At 30.9% G+C, this 18,765-nt stretch overlaps 2 protein-coding genes and 2 pseudogenes across 3 annotated transcripts; 1 reads left to right on the top strand and 3 right to left on the bottom strand.

Annotated features, from left to right (window-relative positions):
- Window positions 1-205: 205 nt before the first annotated feature.
- LOC107646248 (protein FAR1-RELATED SEQUENCE 5-like) lies at window positions 206-2,812 on the bottom strand. The gene is made up of 2 exons (XM_021105757.2): window positions 404-2,812; window positions 206-301 (listed from the first exon to the last, which is right to left on the bottom strand). The coding sequence occupies exons 1-2, from the start codon at window positions 2,582-2,584 to the stop codon at window positions 206-208; spliced, it is 2,277 nt and encodes a 758-aa protein (XP_020961416.1). The 5' UTR covers window positions 2,585-2,812.
- Window positions 2,813-5,583: 2,771 nt separating this feature from the next.
- On the top strand, window positions 5,584-6,181 carry LOC107647897 (SKP1-like protein 11 pseudogene; annotated as a pseudogene).
- Window positions 6,182-7,028: 847 nt separating this feature from the next.
- LOC148554431 (pentatricopeptide repeat-containing protein At2g22410, mitochondrial pseudogene) lies at window positions 7,029-9,386 on the bottom strand (annotated as a pseudogene). The gene has a single exon (XR_015886146.1). The product of XR_015886146.1 is annotated as a pentatricopeptide repeat-containing protein At2g22410, mitochondrial pseudogene (transcript).
- Window positions 9,387-9,403: 17 nt separating this feature from the next.
- On the bottom strand, window positions 9,404-10,086 carry LOC107645382 (histone H2AX). The gene is made up of 2 exons (XM_016349395.3): window positions 9,828-10,086; window positions 9,404-9,745 (listed from the first exon to the last, which is right to left on the bottom strand). Exons 1-2 carry the CDS (start codon window positions 10,035-10,037, stop codon window positions 9,518-9,520), a joined length of 438 nt encoding a protein of 145 aa, XP_016204881.1. The 5' UTR covers window positions 10,038-10,086; the 3' UTR covers window positions 9,404-9,517.
- Between the last annotated feature and the right edge of the window lie 8,679 nt (window positions 10,087-18,765).

The following is an 18,765-nucleotide window of genomic DNA, read 5'->3' as shown; positions in this document are numbered from 1 at the left end:
TTTGTGCATTGTGCACATCACAATTAAGTAATTAATCTAGCCAACAAAAATAAAACAGCACAGGCACACCATTAGACTTAATTCATTAATTTGTTAGAAAGGTAAAACATAACTCAAACACACTTGCTTAGACTTAAATCATTAATCTGTTATAAAGGTAAAACACAACTCAAACACACTTGCTTCCACAAGTCATGCAAAACGATCATGGCTCCGACAAAGATACATCCAAGTAATGGTCTTCCTCGCAAGATTCGTCTTCATGGTTCTCGCTAGCATCGTGACCGCTCCAAAGGTGGCACTAACCAAAGGCAGCATGAACAACAAATCAAATACTATTCATGACATAATAGAAAAAACTAACTACTTAAAAGGAAAACGTAACGCATACTACTCAACTAACCTCTTCCCATGAATCTTCATAGTCACCATAATCAGCCTCTTCATAAACAGCCCTCCGTTGGGTACCACTATCAACAGCAGTGTGTCCTTGCCCGTGTGTATGCCTTTGTGAACAAGATAATCGGTTATGGCCAACCGCGCGGCAAATTCCACATCTCTTTATACCCTTGCTAGATGGCTGCCTACCCACACCAAATTTACGGCGCTTGTGGTGACGTAGAACCTGTGGATCCCTTACACAATCCTCAAGAGTAGATGACACCAGAGGATCAGTTCCTTCCCCAATTGGAGAAACTCTCTTGCTTTTCAAGTGCAAAATTTCATTTCTCAATTTACCAGTGACGTCCACAAAATCATCCACTTGTGCAGAAGCAAGCACACACAACTCCCTGCATAGGTCATTCAACATCCAATTGCGGCAGGTAACCATTGAATCCCAGCAAAACGGTCCCTTTTCCATGAAAGCCCTTACCCTCGAACGGGCATCTTTTGACCACCTCTCCAATATTACACTCGCAGGCATTTCAGTGATATCAAGGTGATGAAATACTGCTATAATGTGGTCACAAGGAATCCCAAGGGTCTCCATCCTCATGCACGAACACTTGAAGAATGACCCATTTCGATAATGTGAAACGCGCCACTCTCGGGCAGAATCTCCAGACCGGAATAGGGAGTAGATATCTGAACATGCTGTGAATGTACACGACCTTACCTTTAACGTGCAAGCCCGTGAAAGCATTGGTCGGAAAATAAGAAATATCTCTCTTGTCAGTACACTTGCCGCAGACCTTTCAAGCGATCGTAGAGGGCTTTGTAGTACCATATCCCCAACAGTGGATTGTAAGTCAGAGAATGCTTCCCGGGACCTCATTTGACTAATACATCGAAAGAATTGCTCAACAAAGTCTTTTAAGTTGTGCCGGGAATGCACAAACTTGCCGAGCATAGAGTGAAGCCCCTCACATCTTGACGTGGTTCGGAAGCCCCCAAAGAAATTACCACGGATGTGTGCAGTTGCCCACATATGTCTTCTAGCATATAGATCACACACCCAGGGATTATCTTGTAGGCCTAGCTCAGAAACCACATTATTCCAGTGCTGTTCGAACTCTGCCACTTCATAGTCAAATAACATGCATTTCTTGAATTCAGATGTAAACACAGGATTGCTTATGTTTGAGGTTGCATTTCGGAGTAAGTGCCATGCACACAGACGATGATACGAATTTGGAAAAACTGATTCAATTGCTTTCTTCATGGCTCCATGACCATCAGTGATGACACATTCGGGTGCCTTGCCCTTCATGCCTTCCAAAAATTGCTGCAATAGCCACTTATATGTTTCCTCTGTCTCATTCGCAACAAGGGCAGCGGCAAACACGATTGTTTGATTGTGATGATTAACCCCTGAGAAAACCACTAGCGGACACATGTACTTATTCTTGCGATATGTCGCATCAAATGCTAATACATCCCCAAATATTTCATAATCTAGTTGACTGCAGTTATCACACCAAAATAAATGCACCAAACGACCATCTTTGTCCGCTAGGTGTCTAACAAACATTCCTGGATTTTCTACTTCCATACGTTGCAACAACTTCAGGCACGCACTTGCATCCCCACCAATAATCCTCCGTTGCTTGTCAATTCTGTTGTACATGTCTCTCTTCAAAAACGGAACATTTTCACACCCACCTGCTGTCTGCACAAACGATGCATAAATCTGTGGGGTCTTGATGCCGACTTTTAACATCATATTCATTTGATCAATTGCTGCCGAGTTCATCCTTCTATGTCCTGGAAGCATGAAAGTAAGTGTGTCCTCAAGCATCTTGTGATTATGAACTTCCTGGAAGTATGTTACAATCCATCTGCCCGTATCCTTGTCGATATGGACGCGCATTTCTGCCTCACAGCCACACCTAGTCTCTGGCTTCGGCTCCCGTTTCCAATCAGCAACTTCGACTCCATCACAAATTCTTGCCTTCCGAAAGCCCTGCCTGAAGCATACAAAAGATTGTTGTATCAACTCATTATTTAGATTACGCCGAGACCTATACCTTCGAGCGGCAAACCCATTCATTTTTGCATATAAGTTGTAGAATAAAAATGCGACTTCCCGATCTGGAAAATGGAGACTTTTAATCTCTTCCACTGTGATTTCCTTCAAATTCATACAACCTAGATCAGCAATTTCATTAATTGCTCTTTCTTCCCAGTTGTCATAGAACCCATCCCCAAATTCATCATGTATCTCTGACTCTTCTTCAAAACCTTCGTCCCCTTCGAATCCCTCACTCCCTTCCTCGCCTACATTGCTCCCTTCACCATCAACATGGAGAACTTCAACTGGATCAGGGGCACGGACCAATTCCTCTGAATAGTACTCCGACTCTTCCACTTCCGACCTCTATAGCCAAATAAACTCAACTTCACCAAAAATTTCCTTTCTTTCATAACAGTGACATTTAAAATAACATAACAAACCAACAAAAATATAAAAAAAACTCACCATGGAAAATCGGCCGACTCAAAAATTGTTCGAATGGCTACTTGTAAACGGCGGCAACAAACTTTAACATAATCTATGCCAACTTATAATTTGTGATAAGTATAATCCAATTCAAAATATCTGACATATTTTGAAAAGAAACAAGTTAGAAAAGGCAAAAAGAAATTTCCAAACGATTATATCTGTGATAAGTATAATTAGGAATGCATTCTCAGTATCTGAAATATTATTTATGATTTTATAACCAATAAATTTGATCAAAACTACCTGCACAACAGAAGCATAGAAACAACACAAAGGATAATAAAACATTCAATTGGCCTATTCAAGATAATTGCATATATACCAGGCTACTGTGCGAATGGAGCTACCTTAAACATATGAATATTCTAAATTGCAAGAACTGAAACATCAATCTATTAATTAAAACAACAATCAACTAAAACAATAACTGAACAATTAATCCAACAAAGAAGAAGAAGGATGACAAAAACAAATCACCTTAGCTTTCAAACTTTATGAAAATCAACAGACAACTCAGTCATTTACAACGCAGCTTACTTGAAAGGGATAAAAGTTATAAAAGGAGATGCATTCACCTTCCAAGATAGATAAATATTCAATGCATACGCTGCACATACTTTCACCACTTTCAATTTCCACAATCTTTCCATTATTTTGAAATTCTACTGAGACCCCGAAAAATAAATAAAAAAATTAACTAACTCATTGACTACTCAATTTTAAAGGGATCCTGTATCAACAGACTGGAAAAACGTACATGAGTTTCTCACGCTCAAAGAAACAAGCACAGACAAAAAATACATGATTTCCATGTGTAAGTGCAAGGAGAAAAATATTTACTGCTTTAAAGTTGGACTTTGATTTGCTGCCACTATGGTTCGAAACTGAAGACTTCTCCTTCACTTGTTTCTTGGCTGCACCAGTAACAACTTCAAATATTGTGGGCACTTCATTAATCATATTGAAAAGGCGTTTCCTGCATTACAAGGTAATTCATAACTTCATGGATGAATGAATGGCAAACATAAACAAAGTTGCAAGAATGCCATTAACCAAACAAGCAAGACCCAAATGTTATCTTACTTCCAAGTTCCAACCATCTCAAGTCCCAAAACATAGTTCCAAGTTAACTTAAGAAAAATATTATTATTTACACTTTACAGTGAGACATACCTATCAGCTTTATCAAACCCAAATCTGGCTCCAAAATAGAAGGCAATAGCAATACCTATCAGCTTTAAAACTCAATGAAGATGGTTGACTAGAGGCCTGAACGGTTGCTCGAACACGCGTCGGCACCAACGCTCAAACAAAGGAAAAGCTCGCAAGACACACGGTGACCGAAGGTGGAACAGACGCGTTTCGAGAATGCTGGATCAATGCGGATGTCCACCGATCAGACGCGACGGTTCTCGGGGCTAGACAAGTTGAACACCGGCAAGGAGGTGGAGGTTGCAACTACTCTCTACGGTGTTTGAAGCAACCTTCTTGCCTGCCAAACTTGATACAGGGCACAAAGGCTAGAACTGAGGGGAAGGGAAGTAAAGGGGCTTAGGGCCTTTTTTTTTAAGGGTTTAGGACTTTTTTTGTTTTATAATTGGCTTAGGGCTTTGTGATTTTTTTTTCTTTCTTTTTTCTCTTTTTACTGGGCCGGTAGAACCTAAAATCCACTAGTCAAGAATTCTAAATTTTAAAACTTGTTTTTGTAATAAGTCTTAGTCATGTGGTCACCTTTCAAATTAAAGTTAGCAACTGAGGTCAAATCAAAAAGTAATAAAAACCCATATAACCGTTTCTTTTTGCTATAACTTTGTGTCAGAATCACAGAGGCGCGTTAGACGCCTCATCTGAACGGGCACTTACTAAAATTTATAATTGCCGTGAATGATGTTATATCATAGACTTTTGCCTCCACTTGCGCCCTTGCTTTAGAGGTTGTCCATTTTTATCCATAAAATAACAATTATATTAGTTGTATATTAAAATTAGCTATTAAAATTAATTATTAAAATAAAATTTACGTTAAAATATAAAATATATATTAAAAATAAATTATATACATATATTTATATAATTAATTTTATTAATTAATTTTAATATATAAATAATATTTTTAATAAAATAAAATAAATAAATAATCCCTCCCTGTCACACCAAAGACTATGGATATATTTAACCATTTTTTTATTATTATTATTTGGGATACGATACTCAAGTAAGTACTAAGAAGTAAACAAGCATGAATTCAGCAGTTGAATAATCAACATGAGAAAGACTAATTAAGCAGTTGGCTATGTGGTTCCAAGCAAGAGCCAAGACAATCTGCCCTGGCCCTATTTCGAAATAAAGCTTTCAACCAATTATGTAAATGTAATTTTTGAAAAATATTTTATTTTATAAGTTCTGAAAAGAAGAAAGATATTAAATCATTTTTTCACCTTAGCTCGTTACAAATAAAGAAGTTTCATTCACAAATTCAGTCTAACATAATACACAAAGTTAGTTATAATTTTAGTTTTTATTATTATCTTATTTTTATCTATCTTTATCTTATCTTTATTTATTTTTATCTTTCATAGGCTAATGCTCTCTATATATTTAGTTTTACCTGTATAGTCCTTAAACTCCAAACACTTTTGGTTTTCTGAATAATCAAACAGTTGAAGCAATACATTATTATTATTGTTAGTGATGGGTTCTCCGTTGAAGAAGATCATGCTATGCAGTTCGGAAAAGGAGATTTTTAGTGTGGAAGAACAAGTGATGGTGCAACATTCGGTGATCATAAACAACATGATCGAAGATGGGTTGTACAACCATGAAGAGAGCAAGATTCCATTGGATTGCGTTGACTCCAAGACTCTCAAGAAGGTCATCGATTATTGTACACACCAAACTCACCACCACAACGACAACCAAGAAGATCTTGAGGCTTGGGAAGCTCAATTTTTCAATGTTGATTCTAACGGCCTTTATGATTTGTTGATGGCAGCAAATTATCTTGAGATTAGAAATCTCATGGATCTGATATACGGAACTATAAAAAATATGATAAAGGGAAAGAAAATAGATGAGATACGCAGAATCTTCAACATCAAAGATCATGGCTTCACTCCTGAAGAGGAAGAACAAAATCGCAAGGAATACCCACATTTTTATTAGAACAAATCTTGTCTACTCTTTAATTTTATTTGTTTTAATTTTTTTCTATATGATGATCAACGCCTAGTATTTAATATGGGGATGTTAAAAAGTGTTTTGGCTCTTTTGATATCGTACAATTTTCTATTCAATTTTATATTTAGTTAAACCTCTTTTATTATCATCATTTTATTAGTACTTAATTTAGTTTTATTTTTCTTTACAAAAAATAAAAAATAAAAACAAATAAATATAAGATAAGGATAATAATAAAGACTAAAATTATAACTGAATTCTGAATTTGTGGGTCGTAAGACTTCTTTATTATTGTCATAGGTTAAGGTAGAAGAGACTAGAGAGGTTTAATAAAAGACACATTTATAGTTAAATACTTAAATGTATACTAAGGGTTTTCAGAAATGCATACTAAGGTCTAAGGGTATTAAGATAGAAGAGAGGTTTAATAAAAGACACATTTATAGTTAAATGTATACTAAGGGTTTTCATAAATACATACTAAGCTCTAAGGGTACGTTTGATATAATTTGAAGATTACTGCTTTTAAAAGGATTAAATTGCATTTTACTTAATGTATTAAAAATATGATTAAGAAAACAATTTTTGTTTTGATTGGAAAGTAACAGATTACTTTTACACCTATAATTAAAGAAAAATATAAATGAAGAGTAAATACGATAAGCTTTTATTTATTTTGGTAAAGAAATTTGAGAAGTTGATATAAAAATAATGGTAATATATCAATATATCATCTCAAAAGGTTCATTTTGTAAGTTTGATATTTTTGACTTCCCAAAAATATTCAAAATCTGATTGTATGATATGTTGATAGCAAAAGAGACATGGTAATGGAAAAGTGGCAAAGAAGAATAGAGTGATGGGGAGGAAGAAAGTTTTTTTTTGGGGGGGGGGGGGGGGGGGGGGGTTTGATTTTTGATGTTTTATTTATGTGTAAAGTTAGATATTGGTGGGGAGTTAACAACAAAACTGAAACTCACCCAAAATGTTTTACTACAGATTTACTAATACATGCTTGCGGAAAAGCTTTGGAAGAGAAGTTTTAGGTTCTGGATTCGATTTCGGTTTCATGTTTAACTGGGAATGTGTTGGAGAGAAGTGGTTTAGCCATTGAAGCCTATAATAAATAACTCAGAGTCATAGTCTTCCAATTTTGACAACAAATACATTAGATCCAGTACTTTATAGATCTCCTCAGATTGAGTGTTTGATTCATCAGCAACCAAAAATTCCTTAAATTCACCCTCAATCTCTATCAAGCTATGACCAGCAATCTTCTTCACACCTTTGTCTCTCATCAAACTTCGCACCCTCCTCACATCGCCCCAGTTTCGATCATTGGCACAGATATTTGCCAGGAGAATATATGTTCCACTGTCTTCTGGATTCAACTTCATAAGGTTACCAGCTGACAATTTAGCAAGCTCGACATTCCCATGCATTCTACACGCATTTAAAAGCGCACCCCAAGCAGCTTCACAAGGTTGCATTGGCATACTCGTTATTAACTTGTAAGCTTCTTCAAGAAGCCCTGTTCGACCAAGTAGATCAATCATGCACGAATAGTGTTCCCTTTTGGGCTTTATCCCATACTTCGTTTCCATGGTGTCAAAATATTCTTGTCCTTCGGAAACTAACCCACCATGGCTGCAAGCTGTTAACAAGCTCACAAATGTAACATCATCTGGCCTAAATCCCATAGATACCATCTGATCAAATACAATGATAGCTTGCTTTGCTCGGCCATGAGCAGCATAGGATGCAATCATGGAATTCCAAGAAATCAGGCTTCTTACTGGCATTACTTTAAAGACTTCTGCTGCTGCATCAATGCTTCCACACTTGGCGTACATGTCTATAATTGCATTTCCCATAGTCACACTAAGGTGCACCCTTTTCTCATTGACAAAATGGTGATGAATCCAGTGTCCCAAATTCAAGCAACTCAGCTGGCCACAAGCAGAGAGCACACTGACTAAGGTATGCTCGCTGGGAATCATACCTGCTGCGATCATTTCCCGAAACAACTTTATTGATTCTTTGGGTTTGTTGTTCTGAGAATATCCTGCTATCATTGCATTCCATGAGACCACGTTTTTATGAGGAGTTTGATCAAAAAACCTCCTTGCAGATTCCAAGTCACCACATTTAGCATACCCATTAACCAAACTAGTCCACGAGAAAACATCCTTAGTCTCCATTTTATCAAAAAGCTCTCTAGCAGCCATCAAACTACCACATTTCACATACATGTCCAATAATGCATTGTTTAAACTCAAAGTATACCTTACATTCTTCCTTGCTATGTTGTCTTCATGGATACTCCTTCCCATGACAAGATCACCGTTCTGGGAACACGCCGAGAGCACCGCAATCAAGGTCACCTCATTGGGCTCAACACCACTACTCAACATCAAACCAAACAATTCCAAAGCCGAATCTGAAGACTTATTTCCCACATAGCCGTCAATCATTGTGGTCCAAGTAACAACATCCCTCTCAGAACTTTCATCAAACACCTGGCGCGCACTTTTCAGCCAACTACGTTCAGCATAAAAATGAACCAACCCATTTCGCACTAGCAACTCAGAATCAAAACCCGTCTTCCGAATCAAACAGTGCACCAGTTCCCCCTCAACAGAACCCGAGAACAGCTCGCACGCTTTGAGCGAAAAAACGAAGGTTCTGCAGTCCATCTTGGAGAGTTGGAGAAGCATTCGGAGGAAGAAGGAGAACGCCATGGCAGGAGCATTGGCCCTGCAATAGCCCCTGATCATGGTGTTCCACATAAAGGTGTTGGGGTGTTCAATACGGTCAAAGAGAGCGTGGGCATAACGAACGTCTCCGGCGTCGGAGAGGGCACAGAAAGCTAGGGCTCTGCTGGCTGGGAATGTGTGGCCCATGAGGCCCGTGCGGGTCATGCGGGCCTGGATCTGCCTCAGCTGGCGCATGGTGGAGCAAGACTCCATGGCCACCAGGGTTGGGTTCGTAATGACAACGTTGGTTAACGGGTTCCATTTTGATTGTTTACTCGAAAGTGATAAGGACGAGATATAGAAATAGAACGCTTTGGATTTGGGTTTAAGGGTTGAGATTAAGGAGTAAAGGAGACGTTTTTTCATTTCATGCCAACTCAAAACAATTTTCAAGAGGGAGAATATAATCAAGAATTTCTACAATTCTACGTGACTTCGTTTGTCTACTAGTATGGTAGCCCTTCAAAATATTAATAAACTAATTCTTCATAACTTTTAAATAAATAACATTTTTGTGCTAAGTCCATTATAGTCCTTCTAAACCAAGAATAACTTTCCTTTATCCAAATCACAAAGAACCTTTACATCATTGAAACAGTCCCAATTCCCAATAATCTAAGCAATCCTCTATGTTATGCACCTAGAACTCCTGACTAGCAGATCCAATCTCGGCTTTGCCCTTTCCACCAGCAACCTTCTTAGGCAACAAATTCTGGTGAATATTCGGCAGAACTCCACCACTCGCAATGGTCACAGATCCCATGAGCTTGCTCAATTCCTCATCGTTCCTCACCGCAAGCTGAATGTGCCTCGGAATAATCCTAGTCTTCTTGTTGTCTCTCGCAGCATTTCCGGCAAGCTCCAGAACCTAAACCAACCAAAACCATAAGAACCAAAAGTAACGAATATGAAGGTTAAGAAAATTAGAATAAGGGAAGTAAAGGACGAACCTCGGCGGCGAGATATTCGAGTACGGCGGAGAGGTAAACGGGTGACCCGGACCCAACCCGTTGGGCATAACGGCCAACCTTGAGGTATCGAGCGACGCGGCCGACGGGGAATTGGAGGCCGGCCTTGGAAGATCTGGAAATGGACTTTGAGGATTTGGGTCTGCCTCTTCCGCCCTTGTTGGTTGTTGCTGCTGCTTCTGAAGAACCCATGGCGCGGGATTTTGATGACAGATGCGAATTCGGGATTTAAATTTTGTGTGGAGTGGTCGATTGGCTTTTGGTTTATATAGGAGGGTGAGACTGTCTGCGATTGGAGGAGATGTGTTTGTCTCGGATCGCCAGCGTGGCAATGCGGGTGCATTTTTTCAACATCTTGGTATTAGGTTTTCGCTTTCGGGCGCGAAAGTGGAAAACTCTAAATAGGTAATTTTTTTTTTTTACCAAATATATGAGACTCGAAGCTGTGACTTTTTAATTGAGTATGGGAAGATTATGCCATTTGAGTTCGTATTTTTTATTTTAATAAATAAATTAATTATAATAATTATTAAAATAAATAATTTAAAAAATATTTATCAAAATAAATATTTTTTTATATTTTTTTATACTGTAAACGAAATAATTTTACATATATCTCATTTATATGTGTTGTTTACAGTGTAAACAAGATATGAATATTTTTTTTAATTTTCGTATATCTCGATTACAGTTATTTCGTTTACAGTATAAACAAGATATGTATTTATAAATATTTAAATAAAATTTTTAAAAATAATAAAAAATATTAATAATATAAATTGGATCAAGCTTTTAAAAATAGAATGTTTCAAATAATAAAGAAGATTTACATTTTTAAATAATAAGAAAGATAAACCGTCCATTTTAAACGATAGAAAAGATGAACTGTTCATTTAAACTAAATACGTTAACATGTTTAGGTGAAAGTAGGGAAGATGGACCGTATATTTAAAATAAACACGTTAACACGTTAAAAGCACACTAGCGGCTCAACAGGCACTATCGTGCCTGTTCAGCCGCTTTTCTATTATTTTTTAAAAAAATTAAATTTATTTTTTGCTAATATATTATTTATTTTTTAAATTTATTAAATAAATATTTTTTATTATTTTAATATTGGCATGACTTTATTTATATAATATTTTGTTAAAATTAAAACTATTATAAAAAAATTTTAAAATGTTAAATTATAAAAATATACAGTAAAGAAGTATATATATATATATATATATAGTTCAAAAAATAATTATAATAATATTATCCTGATTCAAAAAAATTATATATAAATCAAAATACATATTAATTATTTACAAAAGTTAATTTTTATTTAAATGTCACAGATATTTATATTTGTCTTCATATTTTTTAAGTGGTAGGCCAAAATATGAATCTGAAGAGGTCTTCATTTTCTTATAAGTAATGAAAAAAAAAATGAAGAAATGAGAATGTTTATTTTTTTATTTTTAAATATCAAACTATAAGAATAATTAATAAATAAAATAGGAGAATATAAAAATTGTGTACCTGAAAACAATCTTCGTAATTCATCATATATATCCTTATTAATAATTTTTTGAGTCTTGAAAAAACTGTCAGATTTATTGATTATAAAAATAACTATATAAACGCTTCAAGATTATTCAATTAAATTGATTCCTTAATATAGTAGGGACAAATTCAATTAATTATAGATTTGATAAAATAATTTAAAAATAAAAAATTTATTTAAAAATAAATATAAAAATTTTATAAGTTATTTTATTTTTTAATTTTATATTCATAATTTTAATAGATAAAAAATATTTTATTTTTTAAATTTTATATTCAATTTATTAAATTATCTTTAATTTAAATTTTTTTTAAATTATTAATGTATACTTTTATTATATCTTCTTATTGTATCACACACTATTATTTTCTCTTACTATTATTTCTATCGTACACTATTATTGCCTTATTCTCTTTTCTCATTTTCTTCTTCTCCTCACACCTTCTCTTTACCCAATCGTAATTAATTATCACAAAGTACTATTATCGCAACTTTCAATCTTGTCTATCACTTTGATCTATAATCATTTATTATGTTAACTTTTATGAGTCGTTGAAGTGTTGTTAAAGAATTGGTTTTTGTGTCTTCTGAATATCTAAATGTATGAAAACAGTAATTTTTTCTTGATGTGAATTTTAAGTTGTCTTATTATTCTATTAAAAAAATGTACGAAATAAAACATTCAAAATTTTTGCTCAAATTATCAAAATTTGATGTCAGTAATCCTTAAAAATAATATTAAATACATTATTTTAACTAATATAACAAAAATAGTATATTATTGTAAGTTTTTAACTAATAATTATAAAATTAAGTTGCAATTTAATATAGACCCTTAGAATAAAAGACTGTCATTACTTCTTACATTTGACTACTATTATATAAGTTGTATGTTTGTTTTATTCTTAATCATCACTTGATATAACTCATATTTAATAGGTTAAAAAATTCTTTCTTTCTCTCTCTTATATTCTTAACTTCTTCTATAATAAATTTTTTACATTATCTAATACATAAAATGTCACATCCTTACATTTATCTTAAAAGTTAAAAGTTAAAAGTTAAAAGTAAATTATATTAGTATTTTTAATAAAATTAAAATAAAAAAATAAAAAGCTACTGAAAAGAATAATATTAAATTTGAGTTATGCTATGTGTACACCAAAGTCCGCCACCCGTATAAAATACATGCTAGAATACAAATACACATTGAAAATAAATTAAACTATACATGTATTTATTATATACAAATACATTGGTGACTGATTTTGGTGTACAAATAGTATTTTTGATTAAATTTTATGTTCTTTTGTACCAGAATATTACAATTTATTAGATTATTATATTATCTTTGTACTACAGAACAAAAAATAAAATTCTATATCTTCTTATTTTTACTTATTTTACTTTATTTTTATTACAGTTTATTGTATTATTATATTATTTTTGTATTATATAACAAAAAGTGAAATTCTATATCTTCTTGTTGTTATTTATTTTAGTTTATTTTGGCTATCTAAATTAGCCTGTATAATATTGTAAAGGTTGAAACGGTTTTTAACAGAAAATTTAGATATTTATTGTGTTATCAGATTATTTAAAAAAACTAACTCATAGATATTATTATCCTACCATATCTTTAATGTTATATGTCAATCTAATATTTAATAAAAAAAAATATTAACCGACATAGAACTGATTAAAAATTTAAAAAATAATTAGCAAAATATCCTTGAGAGTTTTTTCACTTTATTATTGATACATACATTTTCTTTTCCATCTTTTATATGCCAATCAAATAATCAATACTATATACCAAACAAATAATATTTAATTAATTAATTTTTTTGAAATATAAATTATTTATTTTAATTGAATTATAAACAAATTTGCATATACTTAAATGTCAGAACTCTACATCGTTAATAGTTTAGGAAATAAACATATCAATATTTTAACAAATCATTGGTAGTTACAATTTTTTTTGCGTCTTTTTATGTCAATCAAATAAGAATTTAATTTTGATGTTCTATTAGTATAAAATAGTTTTACACGTACATCTAATCACCATCAAAATTAAACTCATCAAATAATCAGGACTATATGCCAAACAAATAATATTGTGGAATAAAAAATTAGTAAATTTTTTGTTGTATAATTGATTTAATTTAATTTAAAAATAAATATTTATATACTCAAATTTTAATTACAATACTTTATATAATCAATAATTTAGAAAATTAAAAAAATAACATCATTAAATACAAAACAGTTTAAAAAAATGAGATTTAACTAAAAGGTAAATATTGATGCACTTAAAATTTAAAAAAATATTCTACATAATTAATACTTTAAAAAATTTAAAAAATAATTTTATCTTGTACAAAATCGTTTAAAAAAATAAAAAAAAAATTAACAAAATAATTTATAAGAGTTCTTCGGTTCATTTTGATAGGTATATGCATATAAAAAAAATTAAAAAACAAATATCATATAAAAAAATAATTTTTTAAAAATTAAATTGATGAAAGAAAACTTTAGATGTGAAAGATAGATTAAAAATATATAAGAATTAATACAGTTTGGTAAGTAAACTGAAGAGAAAGGAAAATGAAGGTGAAAGTTATGCGTGAAATTAATAACTATAGTAAAACGGTATAAAATTTGCAATTGTAGTGAATGAAAGCGAGGAAAAGATGGAGGCGATACAATCACGATATTGAAGGAAGGAGAATGATGGCAACAGTAATAATACAGAAAAAGTGCACCTAATGGTGAGACGAGAAGCACTAAAAATTGAATAATGAGATTAACTATTGGTATAAAGTACTCACATAAAGAATATACCCAAAATAAAATGATAAGATCAATAAAAAAATTATTTATCACTCCTAATTATTTTTTTTCTCCTTTCATACATGGCGTCTAAAATCAACATTTAGCATAGTCACTATCTAGTTCAGAAAATCACAAAAACTTATCCAAATAATTGTTACATGCAGAGAAGCACATTTAGAATTGGAAAGAGAAATAAGAAAAATTGAAAACGGATAAAATTAATAAACGAATAAATTATTGGAATAAAGAATTAAAAAAGAGGTTAATCCGTATCGACATTATATATTGTTATAGATTTTTATTTGCCTGTTTTAATTGTAGTCAATCGGGCTACTCTTATGTTTGTGGTACCTCCACTTGTGTTTGGCATTGGAGTTGGAATTGAAGTTGTATCAATTAATATGACAACTTGTTTTCTTGTCGAATCATCTCCGAATAAGTTGCACGTCTTCTAGTCAGGTGTTGCTATCTTTGTTCTTCGGTCATTTTCTGTCTTCTTCGCCTAGCAGATTCTGTCCAAGTGGTCGACGTTGACGTGATTGTTGATTTCGTGATAGCAAGATGCAGAGAAGAAAAACCTTTGCGAGACCAAAATTGAAAGTGAAAGAGTAATTTAATTTTGTTGGGAGTTAAGTACGACTGAAGGTGGATCAGTTTTTTATTGAAAGTGGGTCAGTTTTTAAATTGAGTACGTAGTGGTAGCAGTTTTTTATTGGAAGTAAATCAGTTTTAAAACATGTGGTGGGGTTGAAAGTGAATTAGTTTGATAAATTATTTTTTTGATAAAAAAAATAGAGGACGTAGTAACAGTTTGTTATATTGAATTCAGTGTTTAACAAACTTAAAAAAATAGGGGTAAAATAGAGAGAAAAAATTGGATACTAAATTTTTCTATCCCATTATATATTGGTATAATCCATTATATATTGGTATAAATTTGATTAAGGAGTACTCTTCTATATGTAATTTTTTTTTAAATATAAACAATAGACATCAGAAAAATATATAAACTGTGTATTATAATTTAATAAATTGGTATAGATTTAATTAAGAGTACACGTTTATATGTAATTTTTTTTAAGATAAACAATAGACATCAGAAGTATTTAAACCGTGTATTGTAATTTAATTAATTTTGTTATAGAATATCAACAAATTATGTTATTATTTGAAATAAAATGAATTAGTTTTAAATTTTGTCATAGGTAAAAATAATTTAAAAAAAATAAAAAAATTAAATACGTAGTAACAGTTTTTTTTATATTAAAAGTGAAGTGGGTAAAACATTTTCTTGAAAAAAAAAGAAGAAAGAGGGTAAAATGGGAAGAAAGAATTGGATACCAAACTCCTATATCCTCATTATATATTGGTATAGATATCAACAAATTATGTTATTATTTGAAATAAAATGAATTAGTTTTAAATTTTGTCATAGGTAAAAATAATTTAAAAAAAAAATAAAAAAATTAAATACGTAGTAACAGTTTTTTTTATATTAAAAGTGAAGTGGGTAAAACATTTTCTTGAAAAAAAAAAAGAAGAAAGAGGGTAAAATGGGAAGAAAGAATTGGATACCAAACTCCTATATCCCCATTATATATTGGTATAGATAAGTGGATCATTGAACTGTCCACTATTAATACGATTACCTTTTTTTAACTACCCACTATTAATACTATTATTTTTTAACGGACAAAATTTTTAAATTTGGTATGTACTCTTTTGAGTATTAATTTTTAAATTCAAATTATATATATTGCAATTTTCATTTGTTATATAGGAGTACATAAAAATTTAAAATATAATTTAAATATAATTATATTTCAAATTTTGTTTGTTGTATATGAGTATATAAAAATTTTAAGAGAAAATTTCACTCCCCTCCCTGCGAGATGCTAAAATGACACTCCCATCCCTTCTATTTTATAAATGTACATTCTCCTCCCTTTTAACTTCTAAAAAACATCCTCTTTGATCCATTTTAAATTTTTTGTGTTAACTAATATTAACTTTATCCTTTTTTAAGAAAAAATAAATTATTTTTTGAAAAAATACCCATTAGCAAAAATTTTATTTTTTATCATTAAATTTTGCTTACCAAAATATTCTTTTAATAAATTATTTTTTTAATTAAATTATATTTTTATTAAAACACTTTTAAAAAAATTAATAATTAAATTATTTTTTTCTAAGATATCTACCTTTTAATAATTTTTTAATTATTCAATTGTGATTTTACCAAAATTTTTGTTAATAATTATTTTTATATTTTACTATTAATTTTTTTATATCAATATATATTATTTCAGTATTAAATAAAAAAATATTACCACTTTTAATATATATAACAATTAATATATTGATATTGAAAAATAATCAATGAGTTATAACTCAAATGGCATAGACTCCTCATATTCAATTAAGAGGTTGCGGGTACGAGTCTCCTTTGCTAATGAGTTATAGCTTGCGGGTTCGAGTCTCCTATATTTGGTAAAAAAAATATAATCTTACTAAAATTTTTTATTTAATATTAAAATAATATATATAGATATCAAAAAATTAATAGTAAAATATAAAAAAAATGTTAACAAAAATTTTGGTAAAATTATAATTTAATAATTAAAAATTATTGAAGGGTATTTTAGAAAAAAAAATATATAATTATTAAATTTTTAAAAAAATATAATTTAATCAATAAAAGAATAATTTATTAAAGGATATTTTTGGTAAGCAAAATTTAATGACAAAAATAAAATTTTTTCTAATGGGTATTTTTTAAAAAAATAATTTATTTTTTCTTAAAAAATAGATAAAATTAACATTAGTTAGCACAAAAAATTTAAAATATATTAAAGATGAAGTTTTTTAAAAGTTAGAAGGGAGGAGAGTGTACATTTATAAAATAGAGGAGATGAGAATGTCATTTTAGCATCTCGCAGGGGAAGGGAACGTAATTTTCTCAAATTTTAAATATATTTAAATTTTGTTTGTTGCATAGGAATATATTTAAAAGATGGAAGCATGAAGTTGAAACGGTTATTTTCCATCCTTCTTCTCTGTTATTTATTCCTTCAACCTCTCTTAATAATTGACAAATCTCTCCTAACAATTGTAAAACTCTCTTAATAATTGGCAAATCTCTCCTAACAATTGTCAAACGTTATCTCCTACTATTTTTTTGTTTTATTTATTCCCATCAACCTCTCTTAATAATTGACAAACGGTTATCTCTCATCATTTTTCTGCTTTATTTATCTTCCTAACACACAGTTAAAACGGTTATCTTCTCATTATTTCTCTATTTTATTTATCTATCAACCTCACCTCACACTTCCCACTTGTTCATGGAACTTGAACACGTACAAATTTTTTATCTCTATTCTATTTTATGTACTTTTTTAATATCAATTGAACAAACATATCTATTTTAATCTCTTCTACCAACTTTTTTTAAGTATTAATTACATGCTAAAATTTTGATTAGTGATATTATTAATATTTTTTATTATTTTTAAAAAATATATTTTTATATTTACAAAGACATGTATCCCGTTTACACTATACGAAAATTGAAAAAATACACATATCTCGTTAATTTATTTATTAAAATTAAAAATCATTATAGGTTGCGCATTTTTTTGTGTAAACTAAGTGCAGTCGACTTCACGTGAAGTTGATAGTTGAGAACCGTTAGATGAAAATTTAGTCAAATCAGCTAAATTATTTAACGGTTCTCAATTATCAACTTCACGTGAGTTTCCATTTTTTTTATTTACGTTAAACATTTCCCTTCTTTATTTAAGTTGCTGTTTTTTTTTTTTTCAAAAAATAACTCAAGATTAAACTACAGAATACGGATACATATTAATCACTTTTTTATTTTTAATATTGGATTAACAATGGTATTTTTTTAAATTGTGATCTACTGTGGTATTTTTTTAAAATGTTGGATGATTTAATGTACGGAATACAAATCAGACCGTCCGATTTTTAGGTACACAAATCGGACCGTTCGATTTCTGTACTCGGACCCTCCGATTTGTGTTGAAAAATTAAAAAAATTTGGAGTACACAAATCAGACAGCATTAAATAAACTCATATAAGCAAAAAATCTCAAATATCCTTGATCGTTAGATATATAATTATCACTATAAATATGAACCAAAATGCCAACAGTAATGATTAATATTAACATAATAAGAGTAAGTGAATCGATCAAGTAACCAAATTCTAAAGAAAGATAATTATTTATAGTCCAAGACCACACATATTGATAGATGAAACTCTTATTGTTATTTATTTAATCGATTGACAGCGCGACTGAAAAAAGCATAATTATACCTAACAACAAAATACTGAGAAAAGCCCACCTACGTAAAAGATTTTTTGTTGCTGTGGAAAAAAGTAGAAGTCCCGCCCCTATCAACATAGGAACTGGAAGTGGAATGAAAGGTATGATCTATAAAGATTGATGTGTATATTTCATTTAAAAAAAATAAAAGATAAAATATTTTTTTATCTTTTATTATTTT

This window comes from Arachis ipaensis, chromosome B6 (assembly GCF_059453495.1).
Source record: "Arachis ipaensis isolate K30076 ecotype BB chromosome B6, ASM5945349v1, whole genome shotgun sequence".
NCBI lineage: Eukaryota > Viridiplantae > Streptophyta > Magnoliopsida > Fabales > Fabaceae > Arachis > Arachis ipaensis.
Note: the sequence above shows the minus strand (reverse complement) of the source record. Positions and strands in the feature narration are given on the sequence as shown.

Bases quoted from the DNA above. Each gene is read 5' to 3' on its own strand.
- LOC107645382 (XM_016349395.3), bottom strand. From the start codon at position 10,037: ATGGGTTCTTCAGAAGCAGCAGCAACAACCAACAAGGGCGGAAGAGGC. The intron at 9,746-9,827 runs GTTCGTCCTTTA...TGGTTGGTTTAG, and splicing joins TCGAATATCTCGCCGCCGAG to GTTCTGGAGCTTGCCGGAAA.
- LOC107646248 (XM_021105757.2), bottom strand. From the start codon at position 2,584: ATGAATTTGAAGGAAATCACAGTGGAAGAGATTAAAAGTCTCCATTTT. The intron at 302-403 runs GTTAGTTGAGTA...GCCTTTGGTTAG, and splicing joins ATGAAGATTCATGGGAAGAG to TGCCACCTTTGGAGCGGTCA.